The 16,042-nt window shown below is 33.5% G+C and overlaps 2 protein-coding genes across 2 annotated transcripts in view; one reads left to right on the top strand and one right to left on the bottom strand.

Moving 5' to 3' along the window:
- LOC132545742 (nucleolar pre-ribosomal-associated protein 1-like) overlaps positions 1-5,791 on the bottom strand; it is a 29,312-nt gene extending 23,521 nt beyond the window's left edge. The window contains exons 1-5 of the mRNA XM_060209432.1: positions 5,635-5,791; positions 4,062-4,201; positions 1,992-2,279; positions 1,195-1,291; positions 641-723 (exon numbers count right to left, since the gene is read on the bottom strand). Coding sequence (XP_060065415.1) covers positions 641-723; positions 1,195-1,291; positions 1,992-2,279; positions 4,062-4,201; positions 5,635-5,791 — 765 coding nt within the window. The remainder of the gene's footprint in view (positions 1-640; positions 724-1,194; positions 1,292-1,991; positions 2,280-4,061; positions 4,202-5,634) is intronic.
- A 168-nt stretch (positions 5,792-5,959) lies between these two features.
- LOC132545743 (charged multivesicular body protein 1B2-like) lies at positions 5,960-12,868 on the top strand. Its single transcript, XM_060209433.1, has 7 exons — positions 5,960-6,067; positions 6,967-7,064; positions 8,974-9,120; positions 9,605-9,673; positions 10,018-10,169; positions 10,538-10,619; positions 11,232-12,868. Exons 1-7 carry the CDS (start codon positions 6,055-6,057, stop codon positions 11,268-11,270), a joined length of 600 nt encoding a protein of 199 aa, XP_060065416.1. The 5' UTR covers positions 5,960-6,054; the 3' UTR covers positions 11,271-12,868.
- Positions 12,869-16,042: the final 3,174 nt, after the last annotated feature.

Below are 16,042 nucleotides of genomic sequence, written 5' to 3'. Positions count from 1 at the left end.
TCTCAGAAAATCTCAACTTAGGTATGTCAAAAATAACAAAAAAATACTGTCATGTGAACAGAATCATATTTCAAACACAGAATGAGTATGTCAACATACATATTAGTCCAATGTATCTGCCACACAGAATGAGTATGTCAACGTACATGTTAGTCCAATGTATCTAAGACACAGAATGAGTGTGTCAACATTCATATTAGTCCAATGTATCTACAACACAGAATGAGTATGTCAACATACATGTTAGTACAATGTATCTACCACACAGAATGAGAATGTCAAAATACATATTAGTCCAATGTATCTGCCACACAGAATGGGTATGTCAACATACATATTAGTCCAATGTATCTGCCACACAGAATGAGAATGTCAAAATACATATTAGTCCATTGTATCTGCCACACAGAATGAGTGTGCCAACATACATATTAGTCCAATGTATCTGCCACACAGAATGAGAATGTCAACATACATATTAGTCCAATGTATCTGCCACACAGAATGGGTATGTCAACATACATATTAGTCCAATGCATAAGCCACATTTTAATGGTATGTTTATATATAAATTTGGAAATATCTCTAGCAGATGATATCAAATCCAACATCCTTTAGTTTCAGTTTACATTATCTTTACCTTGTGAAGTAATGTAGACATTACCATCTGTATGTTACCCACACTATCAGATTGGAGCCCAGGTATCAAGCTACCAAGGAAACCTGAAATCAAACATGAAGCTTGTCTAAATGATATGAAAATTTATCATTTATTACAATTTTACCCTAGGTTCATGCAGCATGTGGAACGTATAAATGGACAAAAATTATGTTGAAAACATACTTTTTATCAGCAAAGCTTATAAGATCAAAGTAAACCTGCAAACCCTGTTACACTACGGAGCACACAGGTACACAACTATATCAGGTTTATGGGTACTAAGTTTCCATCAAAACTTTGTATAAAATGAAAATGTAGCGCAACACAATTACTTATTACAGGAAGATAGGAGCGTGCCGTTCTTCCAATACACCTTCCTTCAAAAATGGTAAAAGGATCCAGGGTCTTAACAAATGTGGACTAGACAAAATCCTTTTGATCAATATGTAAATAATTATTGCTAACAAATTTCTATTGATGGTTATGATGACATTTTTCTCATTTCCCAATTTTGAAACACATCTAAATCCTACCTCTTTGTTCCATTAGTTGTTTGACAACATCATCACTCCCAGTGATCAGAAAAGACATCATAAAGTGAATCAAGCATGTACGTACATCTTTAGGATCCTGGAACACAACAGGGTACAACCATGACTGAGTATTTCAATAACTTGGCCAAAGAGCTATACAAAACAAGAATACTGCAGGGCAGAACAATATAAGCCTGTCCCATGTAAAAGAGAGATACTATTATGCATTGAAATATGACAATCAGTTAACAGTTTAATCAAAATGCTCTTGAGAAAGCACAATGTCATGTCAGTAAAATTAAGTCTACCAAGCTTAAAAGAAAGTAGCTGAAAAATGAGAGAATAAAGGGCAATGATTTTCAAAAACTTGTTAAGTCAAAATGCCACCTTATAAAGAGGTCTCAAGAGAAAATAAAGATGATCGAAAAAAAGGGCAGTAACTCTTTTTAAAACATCAAATCAAAATGCTGTTCAGAGAGGCACAACTTCATGTCTGTCTGTAACGTTTGAAACATTATGTGTAAAAACTGTGGGAGGAGATCTCAGGAAAAGCACAAGTTTACAAATGGACAAACAGATGGACAAAAAGATGGACAGACAGATGGATAGACAGATGGACAACATCAGAACATAATACAACCCCTAAAAATTTTTCATGATCATATAAAAATTTGATCAATTTTATTTCAATCACCAACAGTTCAATAATTCGCCCAATGAACACAGATGATAATTTTTTTTCACTCAACATTCTTTACCAAAAGGATTACACATGAATTTTTTTTGCATTATCCTACCTTTTTGTCTCTGCGATTCAATAATGGTGGTAGGACTGGATTGTTGAAATCAAACTGAGCAAGAACCATCCGGGCTGACCGGTCTCCCAACATCACCATAGCTGTCAGAAGCTTGAGGGTAACCTTGATGTGACCAGACTTGTTAGTCACCAGCAGGGTAAAGTATACTGTAGCCATTTGTGAAGATAACAGTCTTTGAACGATGTTCTGGCCAACCATGGTAAACTTCTCAAGGTCATCTGCAATCCTTAGTAATATAGCCTCCAACACACCGAAAATAGCTGCCAACTGGTCAAATGACAAACTTAGGATGAATATGCATTTGAATTAATGAAGTTTGACTATAGTAATAAAACAGTTATATCATTATTTAATCACAATCTTCTTCTCATAACTGATTTTTTTTTCCTTTTCGTTGAAAGTCTACTGTATGACTCACTTTTACCTGTACATGTCTACTGTATGACTCACTTTTACCAGTTCATGTCTACTGTATGACACATTTTTACCTGTACATGTCTACTGTATGACTCACTTTTACCTGTATATGTCTACTGTATGACTCAATCTTACCTGTACATGTCTACTGTATGACTCACTTTTACCTGTACATGTCTACGATATGACTCACTTTTACCTGTACATGTCTACTGTATGACACATTTTTACCTGTACATGTCTACTGTATGACTCACTTTTACCTGTACATGTCTACTGTATGACTCACTTTTACCTGTACATGTCTACTGTATGACTCACTTTTACCTGTACATGTCTACTGTATGACTCACTTTTACCTGTACATGTCTACTGTATGACTAACTTTACCTGTATATGTCTACGATATGACTCACTTTTACCTGTACATGTCTACTGTATGACACATTTTTACCTGTACATGTCTACTGTATGACTCACTTTTACCTGTACATGTCTACTGTATGACTCACTTTAACCTGTACATGTCTACTGTATGACTCAATCTTACCTGTACATGTCTACTGTATGACTCACTTTTACCTGTACATGTCTACTGTATGACTAACTTTACCTGTATATGACTATGATATGACTCACTTTTACCTGTACATGTCTACTGTATGACACATTTTTACCTGTACATGTCTACTGTATGACTCACTTTTACCTGTACATGTCTACTGTATGACTCACTTTTACCTGTACATGTCTACTGTATGACTCAATCTTACCTGTACATGTCTACTGTATGACTCACTTTTACCTGTACATGTCTACTGTATGACTAACTTTACCTGTACATGTCTACTGTATGAATTACTTTTACCTGTACATGTCTACTGTATGACTAACTTTACCTGTATATGTCTACGATATGACTCACTTTTACCTGTACATATCTACTGTATGACTTACTTTACCTGTACATATCTACTGTATGACTCACTTTTACCTGTACATATCTACTGTATGACTCACTTTTACCTGTACATGTCTACTGTATGAATTACTTCTACATTTTTTTTCTATGAATGTTTATCGCATATGGATTTACAGAAAGTATAGACATTACTAAAGTAAATAGTATGTTTAGGGGCAGATCACCCTACCAGCACCTTACTAACATCTAACCACTAACCCAAAGTCCGCGGAATGATGGCCCGAATAAAAAAATATCCAACTCTCGTGACAAAGATCCCTCTGTGGTTTTTCAAAAAAGAGCAGGCATGATAACACCAGCCCAGAGGTCAGGGTTAAGTTAGCAATAAGGATTATTTATTAAGTAATTCTGACTGCCTCCCAATATACTACCAACATACAGAAATTTACTCAGTGTAGGATCCCCTTCCTCTTCCACTCTGTCCTTAACCAGTCCTCTGGCTGTGACATGCTCAGTTTAGGCTAGGTCTACAATTCTCCCATCATTCTTTTACTAAGAAAGTCTACTGTATGATTCACTTAACATTATATTAGGATTTTGTAATGTCTATGTCAGCAAGGACTCATTAACCAGCATGAATAAATAAATATATAAGAAATGAACATACTTAAGATGGAGTGATGTATTTTCATCATAAAGACTGAGATTACCTCTCCTGGTTTTCTTTTCCCTGCTTCAAGTACTTTAAATATTTCACTGCATTCTGCTGAAGATCGACAGTATCCAGCAATGATATCATATCCATGCTCCTCTGACCACTGACGTGCAGTCTCAGAAAATTGTTCAAAAGCTGAAATAAGATACAAAAACTTTTAATACTGATAAGACCAGAATCCAGATAGGATGTGAGCTATGACTTGTTTAAATGTTACTTTCTTTATATTTACATCTAAAATGCCATTAAATGGCTACCCCTGATTTACATAGTTTAACTTGTGTGCTTCCTTAAATACTTTATTGAAAATCTTTTTTTTTAAATTGTTGTAATCAGACAAGCACATGATTCAATGCCTGATACAATACAGGCTATCTGAAGTGGACTATTGTAACAATCAAACATCATATTAACTCACAGTTCCAAACTATGTCCAGTGTTTAAATGTTGATTATAAGCAAAATATTAGATATGGGTAATTTTATCACAGTAAACATGTGATCAAAAAACTTAACAATCAGTATTTGAATTATCACAAAATTTACTGAAATACACCAATACATTTGTCATTTTCTCCCTATACTAGACAACATTCATGACTTCCCAACAGCAATGAAATTGAAAGTTTTTTCCCTCTGAGTTTTTGGGGAAAAAGCCTTTTATCTCATTTTTGGAAGAAAATTTGTTAGTTGGGATGAAAATTGAAAGAGTAAAGGACAAATTTAGGAAATTGGCCATATCATGAAATAAATCAAAATGGATATTGATGTTCTGATGGTAAAGCATACCAAGTATTACAGAGAAAAGTTGAAATTTGAGAGAATAATTCGGGACAATACTGTAATGCTGAAAGAAGAAGCGAAAACTTGAAAAAATATTAAATCTCATTACAGGTTTCTCAATATTACAGAGGAAAACATGCCCATTTATCATACTTATAATGCCTACAAAGTTTAATAGAAAATAGTTGTAAACTGAGGAAGATAGTGCCAAAAAAATTCTTAATGCTGAAAAAGAGAAAGGGCAATAACTCTTTAAAAAACCTATTTCATGATGTAGCCAGAGAGCCAACAAAGTTTCAAGACGCAATCTGAATCTTATCTGTAAACCAATTTGAGATTTCTTATTATGACAAAAAGCTGTTCAGACATACAAAACTTTGCACCCTGGGGAGTTTGAAAGTGATTGGTTGTCATCGAACAGAAAACGACATACTATATATGTTCCATTACAATCGTTGACAATGTATAAAAATGTCAGCAGTCATGATGTGTGTGAGAACGAACTTGGACATATTTAAGTCTGTTATTCGTGTGAATGCATGACCATAAATAGCCTTTTTCTTAGACACGGTAACATTGAAGAATTTCTTCGATCTCACATTGCACAAACATATCAACCGATTAATACTGTAATAAAACTGCAAGTGCCAAAACTGTTTGTCACTACAATATTCAAACTTCTGGTCGGAACAAGTGACATTAGAATTTTCAGGCCTGCGAATCTGCTAGTACCGGTAGTTTTTTTTAAGTTGATGCAAAATAAATCGGCCGACTGCAGAACCGAACCTGAAAAAGCTGTCGATGGATCTCTCAGAAGGTATTTAAATGTGATCTCTGTAAAATCTTCTGTCCTTTTCTTTTTATTTGGTGACTCAGCATCTTGTTTTTCTTCCGCAGACTTCTTCTTTTTCCTCTTTAACGGTGTATTATTATCCTCCGTCATGTTTACTGAAACCCATGTGCTCTTCTCCAAGTCGGAAGTCCTCGTATTTTTACATTACCCAATGCAACATGCACTCAAGTAAAGGATCGATTCAAAGGTGTTCCGATATCCAAATAATACACAAATACCGATGACGTTTTACAATGAGCTCATTTTCCATTAAACATCACAAGGGAAGTAGTCATTTCTCAATCACAACTCTTGCAGACAGATCTTAAACACAAACACAGGGAAACTTAATCTGAGGAAAACAGAAACGAAAGATGTCGATGGACAGTATCCTTTAAACTATTAATGAAAACATTCTGATGCTTAAAAATGGGTGAGATGTTGATTCTCAAGATCTGTTTGCTTGATGGAAGCAGAAAATGTAAACATTGGAAGTCACGATTTCCTGATTACACATGGAATTGTTTATTGGAAATATTAGGATTCTTAAACATTGTACCATTTAGGGGATTTCTACTGAAGTGCCATTCAAGGTAGTGAATATGGCCCATGTCATAAACCCTCATGTTGTAAAATAAATAAGTGATGTTGATTGTGATATTTACTATAAAGTACTGTTAGCTCTGAACTTAAATATAGATATACAGATACAAAATTTGTTTTCAGCAAAGCGAGTGCTTTAATTTTAGTTTGTTCATGTATATATGATTAAACTGAATCCAGATTCATGTTACAAAATTGTGACGGGGTTTATCACTCTTACCAGGTTCGGGATAGAATTAACTGTATAGATGCATAGACATGTCCTATATGTATCATAGACTTAAATGTGTATGTCTATAATTATAAGTTTGTGGTCCTGTGTTATCTGTATACGTTATACATATCCTCCATCAAAAAGATTGTTAGATGCTATAAGATGTCATCATTATGATTATTAGCATGTTATAGGTTTTTTAACAATATTCAACAAAAATCTGCATATTGGAATTGTCATAGACGTATGTAACACGTTATATATGTCTCTGGAATTATGAATTTATTCTAAGTTTATATGTTTATCATCATAAAAGTATATCATACCTTTCCAATAAGATATATATAGCTGTATATTAAGCGTCCTTAATCTTAATTGTGTATAGTTTTTTATATATATGACTGTGTTTTTATGTATATTGATATATATACCTATTGCATGCTTTGACTGATATACCTTAACAGTCTAGAACATCTCTTTAATCTCAAATTTGCTGCAAAGGACTTGGAACGCAATGCAAAACGAAGTGAAAAGTCAGAAAAAGAAGAAAAAACCAAATTAAAAAAGGTAACGTTGCTCATATACCTTTTAATGAGCTTGTAAGTAAGTATAACTCAGAAATTTATGCATTGATTACCAGTAATTATAAGGTAAGTATTTTACAAATAATTAGTTACATATGTATGTAATTATAAGGTAAGTATTGACTAGTGTACCACATATAACTTGAAACAATTATATGTTTAAGATATTACCAATATAAAATATTACATCGTATAGCACTTATTGTAATGCACTTATTCTATTACACATATCTTATATTATACAAGCATAGAATGACATTGACAATAGGAAATGAGTTGTAAAAACAAACTTGTAATTCTTGTTGATTCTCCTTAACCTTAGGTCTGGTCTAGGTATACTTCAATCTTACTAGAATCTTCACCTTTTGCCTTGTCAAGAGAAACTTGGAACTGACTAGAATATTAACTGTAGGCCTAGTCAAGGGAAACTAAGAAATTTGGAATCATGATCTTGGGCTTGGTCAAGGTAAACTTAGAGCTTACAAGAATCTTAACTTTAGGCTCGGTCAAGAGAAGCCTAGAACTTACTGGTTACTGACATCTTAAAGTATAATTAAGAAAAACTATAACTGATCAGTATGATAGAATTTGATCTAAACCGTTTTTACTGTAACATGTAAAGGACAAATGTTACTGATGTGCCAAATGGCGATTATGTATTTAAAATAGAGGTACTTAACACAATCTGTATAAACACAATTATATGTACCATTTCATCTCTACAGCAATGATGTAAGGCTGTAGCAGCATTTGATTACTTATTACTATCATAAACACAGTTCTGATCCTCCAAGGTAATTGTTGTGTGAGGTATTGCTAGTAAATTTTCTGGCAGTTCAGTTGTTTTATAATGACTGCCCTATGAAGTGAATGATGGGATTTATAATGGATATTAGATAAAACAATTTGCAACCAAATTTTACATAATCTCAATTATACACAAGGAATCACAAACTTAACCTTGTTATTTCATTTTGCTGATAAGCCTAGTCATCGGAGCATAATTCATACATGTTTCTAATTCTTTAGGATATATCTGTATGCATTACTTTTCTATAACTGACATAATCTTTGACCTATACCTAAGCTTTTGTATAACACACTTAGCACACAGATCTAAACCTTAACACACTGCAGGACAACTCTTCAATTTGAAATATAGTGCTAGGTCACTGCTGCGTTTTGCTAACAAATGTGATAAGGAAGAAAGATCAGAAAAAAGAAAATTGAAAAAGGTGAGTTTATTGTAACACAGAAATATTGGAATTGTCAATCATATGTACAGGTGATGATGATATTCTGTAACATTATACTGGTAAAATGAAATTATAATTGTAAATGTACATCTTTAAGTTCAATTTTTTGTTTTAAAAACTGTACATATATGTAAAGAAATAAGATGTACAACTTGTTTTAAATACAAGTCTAGTCAAGCAGGGCCTCCATATTCATGTGCATTAATAAGAAGGCTAATTTAGATCACTGGTGAAGATCATATTGGTACAACTAGTGCCATCTTGCACATGGTTTCTCTTTTCTTCCAGTTACCTTAATGAAATTTAGAACACAATATGATTTAGAAAATGCCTTCAGACAGTGTGTCATGTACCACCAAAGGGGTAGGACACTGCTGGAAGTCAACATTTGGCAAGAAATAGTTTGTCTAGTTCTTAACACTGTCATTGTTACAATCAGACACTTTAATGAAACCTCATATTGCTTTTGATATTAGTGCTCTCTGATAATCTTACAGCCTTGGTCTATGTCAGATCAGTGTAGAATTTATACGAAATTTGATCATAATTTCTAAATTAAATCTCATTTTGATGTTATTAGAGTCTCAGGTTGTGTATTCAGATTCTTTCTAAAAAATAAGAATTTACTTGTTACAGGCTATCCAGAAAGGTAACCTGGAGGGAGCCAGAATACATGCAGAGAATTCAATCCGCCAGAAAAACCAGGCCCTTAATTACAGACGTATGAGTGCAAGGATCGATGCTGTAGCAGCTCGAGTTCAAACTGCTGTCACCATGAAACAGGTACATAATATCTTACTCATTCATCATTTATAGAGTTTGCTTGGTAACTTCAGTCAAGGTTACCTCAGATTTATGTTATTTTCTGACATGTTCACTAAGTCTTAAACATATTTATTTCGGCACAGTTCATTTTAAATTTTAAACAAATAAGTTCTATGTTGAATTTTTGCCTTTACAATAATTGCTCTATTGACAAGGTACAGAAATTGGAAATTCTCAAAGCCATTTTTGTGCGATATCCTTAACATGAAAAACACTAAAATAATATTACTTCTACAGCATGTACCTTTACAATATTGAACTGTATTGTTACAGACCAACAACCAACTTTATATATAGTGAATTTCATAAAATGTCACTGGGATTTCTGTAAATATTGCTTCTTTAAAGAATACAGATCTATTTTGTTAGAAATATATGAAGGTGAATTGATAAATTAGATTTCTAGATATGAATAAAATATGTAAATGTCTATGATCGGCAGGTCACAGGTTCCATGGCAGGTGTGGTCAAGTCAATGGAATCAGCAATGAAGAGTATGAATCTGGAGAAGGTAAATTTATTTTTGTTATAATGAAACTTCACCTGGAGAATGATGAGATATATTGATGTATTTTGAAGTGTTCATCTATGATGCTTTTCAGAATTCAAAAATCTAATCTTTATCAAATTTAGTATGTACATATGTAGTGTTCCTTGGGCCTGTAAATACTACTCCAGACTATATATCATATTGATCGTGTTAGAAAGCAGTTAATTATTGGTGTCAAGTTGTAGTTAAGCAGGGTGTGAAGGGCACCTCTTCATTTTATGATACTGTACATAACTTGATATCTTCCGACAAGTGTTGTGTTATCCATCAGATTTTGAAATGAATGTGATTCCTCCTTTTTACAGATCTCCCAGTTGATGGATAGATTTGAACAGCAGTTTGAGAATCTAGATGTGCAGTCACAGGTAATGGAGGATACAATGAATGCTTCGTCCACCCTCAACACACCACAGACACAGGTGGAAGGCCTTATGCAGGAAGTTGCTGATGAGGCTGGGTATGTCAATCAGTAAAACCTTCAATATTTGTTTTTGATGAACTATAATTTCACATATTTTTGTTCAGTTATCTGTCAACTTTGTCTATGGAAGACCATCAACAGATTTCAATGATGTATTATGAAAACAGGATGTTTGTTGATGTACTAGAGATACACAATGAACATATGTATATATGAAATGGATTATCTATTGTAGTTTACTTGTTGTGTATACAATTGCACAAGCTGTCCTACTCGATTGTATGAAGTGATGTACCACTTCTATACTTGTGGTAATTCCTTTGGTGTTCATTTTGCTAACTTATGAGACTTTAGAATCAATTCTCTTTTGATCATAGATACATTGTATGTGTCCTGTGTTACAGATTGGAATTAAACATGGATCTACCATCAGCACAGTCCACTTTACCATCAGGGGTCGCATCATCAACTGCTAGTAGTGAACAGGTAGGTTTCTGTATTAAGTGGTGACAGCATCAGCTGTTAGTATTGGACAGGTAAGTTTTTGTGTTAAGTGGTGACAGCATCAGCTGTTAGTATTGGACAGGTAAGTTTCTGGGTTAAGTGGTAGCATCATCAACTATTTTGTGAACAAGCATGAAGTTTAATAGAATTCAAGTGGCTCTTTGGCCTGATCTTGTTCAGGAATAAGTTGGTTAGGGGTAGTTGACTTTTTAGATGTGATTTTAAAAAAAATTTTAGTTAATTAAAATTTTCATCTGATGAGTAGTCTGTGTATTAGTCATTGGTTTTCTGTAACTTCTTAAGAAAATATAAGTAGTGATCCAGGAATCTGACATTTTAATTGCAGGAAAGTTTAGTATGTTACATTTTATTCAGTTCTCTTTTTGATAGTGATTAGTATTCTGGAGAGTGATGTAGATGTTAAGTGCAATTTATGGAGTGATTTTAAATATATTCAACAATTTGCATTTTTACAAATTATACTTTATCTGTAAAACCTGTTAGTATATTGACATCTACAAAGAAATGTTCTAACTGCTTATGGAAATTCTTTGTAAAATACACAGCTAAAGTAATTGTTTTCTTTTTCTTCAGGATGAGTTAACGCAGAGACTTGCAAAGTTACGGAATTGATCAATCATCTAGCTCATTGTGATGCAGAAACTTCACTTCTTTAACGTATGCCTTGGAATAGAAAAAAGTTTAAACTGTAAGAGAATAACTTCACCTTGATCAGATGAGAAAGATGATTGCTACCCTACTGTTGCTGTGAAACATTAAAACATTTTGTACCATGTAGAAAAGGCAGGACATAATTGTCTAAACTCTAGTACAGATGTATAAACAGAAGGGATTGTGATGCTCAGAGTTGAGAGGAAGTAGTTGAGACAACTCTGATAGGAACTTTTACTATAAACTAGCACTCAGCTTTTAATTAAACCTTTCGCTTTGTGTTAATCATGTTATAAGGATATTGTACTGGACAGGTATAAACATTTGTGATAGCTATTAAGACATGTAACCATAACATAAGTCATGTAAACATAGTTCATGATTGTTAGTAAATAAGGAAAGAGTGGTGTTATGCCACAGATCTGTGGTGACTTCAGTTAGAGTTAGGTGTTGTGTGAAGGATAAACCCACCTTTGTTTATGGCTATAGAAAGAGAGACATTTTACTTTTCCATATTTCATTAAAATCTGCAATAGGAATAAGACAATTGTTAAATATCACCACTGTTGTTCATTGATGTTCTTCACACACTTAGAATCTAACAATGTACAATGGTCAAAGGGAGGTAATCATGTGGTGACGTTACAAGGCCTCTGATACTGATATTTCTGTTATCTTTTATCGATATTTATATACATATACACATTGATATGAATTAACATATTCTACTGTGACATTATTAGTCATTGAGTGTATTTTGCAGTCACATTTCTATCTTGGTATAAATTTTAAATAATTATAGGAATTTGAATAATCAAATTTTAATTACAATTACATTTAAGTGCAGTAGGTTCTATCTAATTATAATGTGACACATATTCTATACACTGAAGAACAAATAAAATATCCATGTTATCAAGGCTTTTGTTTGACTTTTAACAATTTCAGAAGTTGAATAACATCTCGCCATAAAGACACCTGCCAAATAAATTAATCGTCTGTTGAAAGTCCTTACATTTATTTCATGTATGAAACTTATAGATTGATTTGTGTAAATAGTATGTATTGATCAAAAATAGAACCAATGTACTAAATGATGAATTGATGATCCTCAATAAGAAATGACATATTATTAAGCCACTAAAGTTTCTAATTTTATTACAAGCTTCCTTTGAATGTGACATGAAAAAAGAGTCAGGAATGTAATGATTAATGAGGTGGTGATTTGACAATAGTATGCTTTTTAGATGTGTGAAAAGGATGACACTAAATGTCACGCAATTCTCCTTATTTTATTACTTAGCTTGAAGAAAATATGGAAATCAAAAGTACAAGAATTCCCAAGTTGTTTTCATAAATACTGATGAAGTTTGACAAATTGAAGGGAGACAACTTTCAGGATATTGTAGTTTTGCAAGTAGGACTAGAAAATAATCATTTCTTTCAACTTGTTTAATGTTATAAGTGTTTTATGATCATACATACAATTGTGTATGTAGGGAATTATGTATTATAAATTATTGAATTGAAATTGTTGAATAAACCTTCATACTAAGTTATTATGTTGTTGAAATCTTTATACATTGCATTAATGTTACAGAAATGTAATACCATTAACTTTGACTGAAGATATTGATTATTGGAAGTTTTCTAGGTATTTTCATTCATTTTTTTCATTACATGAAAATATGCTTGTAAAGAATGCATCTGCAGAATAGGGCCATAAGGGCTTATGGCATAGCATACATTGTGTGTCCCTTAACTTTTTTCTACAAATCCCCACTAATCATAAAGAGGACAGCTGATTTTGACCAAATTGTCAGCAGAGGAAACAGTTTTGTAACTGAGAGGTAAGGCTCCATAGAAATTGATTTTATATCCTTTTCCTTGTGTTAGAACGAAGGTATTTTTACCAAATTTGGTTAGGTGCATTGTTAGAAGGAGAACCAGATTTGTATAGATGGGAGGTTTACCAGCCCCAGGTCTGATAAGTGGGCAAAATAAAGGATTAATCAATTCCTTTAAAATTGCTTCCTCATTTTTGAAAATGACAGAAATTTCATCCAACTTGGTTTAAAGCATCTTGGGATGAAGAGATTTCAATTTTGTGTTATAATATTTACAGGAAAAACTGCAAAATTAGTTTTGATTCTACTTTGTAATTTTCAATAGAAATATACAGAATCAGATGGATTAAGGAGATAAAGAAATACATGAAGTACATTGAATAATCAGTAAAGTAAATGATTACCTCAAATATGGTATTTAAATGTATTAATAACATGATTTTAACTTGCTTGTCACATGGGGGCTGCAGAAGCTCAGAGCATTATCCTATCTAACCTCAAGTGAGGATCTGAGAGGCATGGTTTGACACTTCATACTCACAGTCATATGCGCTCCCTTAGGAAGCTCAGAAATGGACAGTCTGTGCACGATGAAGTAGTTGTGCTCAAATCGTTTTTACCTCAGTTTCTCTGTATGGCATGTGATGGGTTTCCCACATGTTGTTCAGTGGTTAATCCACCTTAACTACATAGAGACCCTGTCTCAAAAGGATCCTGGGTATTCATGGGACGATAAACTAGACGAACTAATCACATGGGGCATAGTGCCAGTGATATAACTTATGGCATTTGAACAAGTCCATTTTGCCAGCATGTGACTATAAAGATGGGGTATTATAAATCCTATTTTCAATTAAAGTCACTGAGGTAAGATATGTTAAAAGGAGCCGAAGGATTGTTTTGAAGTCTTCTCATATTTATGGCCTTGAACATTTTTATTTAATTCAGTGGCATTTGCTCACCGACTTGTTTTCGTCAGTGATGTCCTCAGATGTAACAGGAATGTGAAGCCACCTGTTCATCAATCCAAACCATTATAGTGACATCACGTACCTATTTGAAACAGCTTTATCATGTACCAATTTACTAGGTTTAATTAACTTAAGTTAGTAATTAAACTGCCTTGCTGTTGTGACGAATTCTGATTTTTATAAATGATTAATAGTTTTCTCATCACTAATTCAAATATCATCAGTGCTATAACTTTGAGTTACCTTAAACAGTATTTTTATTTAATAATTCAACAATGTATAATACATACCAACATGTACACTTAAAGATGTCACTAGCATTTATAGACTGTTTGTTATCTATTGTAAACGTGGAATGAGGAACTCCAGCGTCTTTTGAATCATTTCTAAAATTAGAAAGGTGATGCCCAACACGCATGCGCTTTTGTGAATATTGCTGGAGTTCTGGACTGACAGGAGGAAGTACTTGACACAATTCACAGGTATGACTTCGTTTAAATTTGTTATTAGAATGCTTTGACAACAATATCTAGAATATTTTTGGAACAGATAAAGCCTTGACATGCGTTTAAGTCAAATTTAAATTTACGATTGCTGTTTAAGTTAGGGTTAATCGTGCGCACATTTTGCCGACAAGGTGTTGTGATCACGCGGTGTTTGTTTACACTATCTTGGCTGGATTTTATACGGTGTATAACTCATACTGGCGACAGTCTTATAGTCAAACATTGTAATATGTGAGTATATGGTATTCTCAATCAGGTACTGTGTCAAAATCATCATCATCTTTTGTGGGATAGCGATTTAGTGATTAGGAAATGGAATTTATGAATAAAAATCTTTAGCATGATTAAATCAACATGGGCGATAACCTCAGTGTAATGCAATGGATAGGTTTTATGTAACAGGGTGTACTCAATGTGCTCAATGCACTAAGCTATTTATGTTTACGTACATAATATCTGTCCTGTGCTCGTGTCATAACTAGTACGAAGTTTGTATGAAGAGTGTATGTTGCACGGGTATTTACGTACTCACGCCACCCTGCACACATACCAAAGCCCTGTTCACGTCCACTACCAGTCACTTTCCATCTGACTGCTGGACGATCATAATCAAGACTCTTAGAGACAGCTGTGCCACGTACCTCATGGGTCTCTGGTTTTCTTAATTATTGATTAAATGGAAGTACCAAACTTTTGAGTCGTCTCATCACTAAAGAGCTGAGGGGTTACATTTATACACAGGTTCCCGAGAAACATAAATTGTCAAAGGTAGGGAGTATCAGACTACAGCATGGATCTTTTACCTGAGGTTGTAGTTGTATTGAAAGACGACTGTGACCCCACAATGAAGAGAGAAAAAAGTACTGAAAAGCGATTGTAAATAAAAAAAATACCCAAAGGGAAAGCAGGAAATATATTGTAATCCAGGTAAAATACTAGCCACAATATACTACTCGGCTGGAGAGAACTTCTCTTCAGCTTGATTGGTTAGACGTCAGACTAGTGAGCCAGGGTTCTCGGGTTCGATTCCTAGAGGAGGCATTGAGATGAGTTACAATATAATACAACTTTTTTATAAACACAAGTGCCTGTAAAGATAACAAAACATACATAATGAAACCTATTCCTAAGTATTTATAATAATATCTGTCATGTACTGTACTAACAAATATAATGGAAGTGTTCACAAAAGCAGGTTGTTGGGAAAAGTACTCCTTTTATTCATCAACTTTAACAGCAGGTTTTATAGCATTATGAAGATTCAGGAAGCTGTTGCTAAGATCGGTCATTCTATGTGAGTAAACACTGTGGTGATATATATTGAACATCTGACATCAGTTCATGCTTTATCTTTCAGATTTACCCTATCAACAATACAAAGAGAAACATTCGATGTTTGGTTAAACATT

Source organism: Ylistrum balloti, unplaced genomic scaffold, assembly GCF_031769215.1.
Source record: "Ylistrum balloti isolate Yb309-2 unplaced genomic scaffold, AGI_CSIRO_Ybal_v1 Utg369856, whole genome shotgun sequence".
Classification (NCBI taxonomy): Eukaryota; Metazoa; Mollusca; class Bivalvia; order Pectinida; family Pectinidae; genus Ylistrum; species Ylistrum balloti.
The sequence above is the reverse complement of the archived record's forward strand: the minus strand, read 5'-3'. Positions and strand labels throughout refer to the sequence as shown.

Bases quoted from the DNA above. Each gene is read 5' to 3' on its own strand.
- LOC132545743 (XM_060209433.1), top strand. The intron at 7,065-8,973 runs GTAACGTTGCTC...TACTTGTTACAG, and splicing joins AAAAAACCAAATTAAAAAAG to GCTATCCAGAAAGGTAACCT. The intron at 9,674-10,017 runs GTAAATTTATTT...TCCTTTTTACAG, and splicing joins AGAGTATGAATCTGGAGAAG to ATCTCCCAGTTGATGGATAG.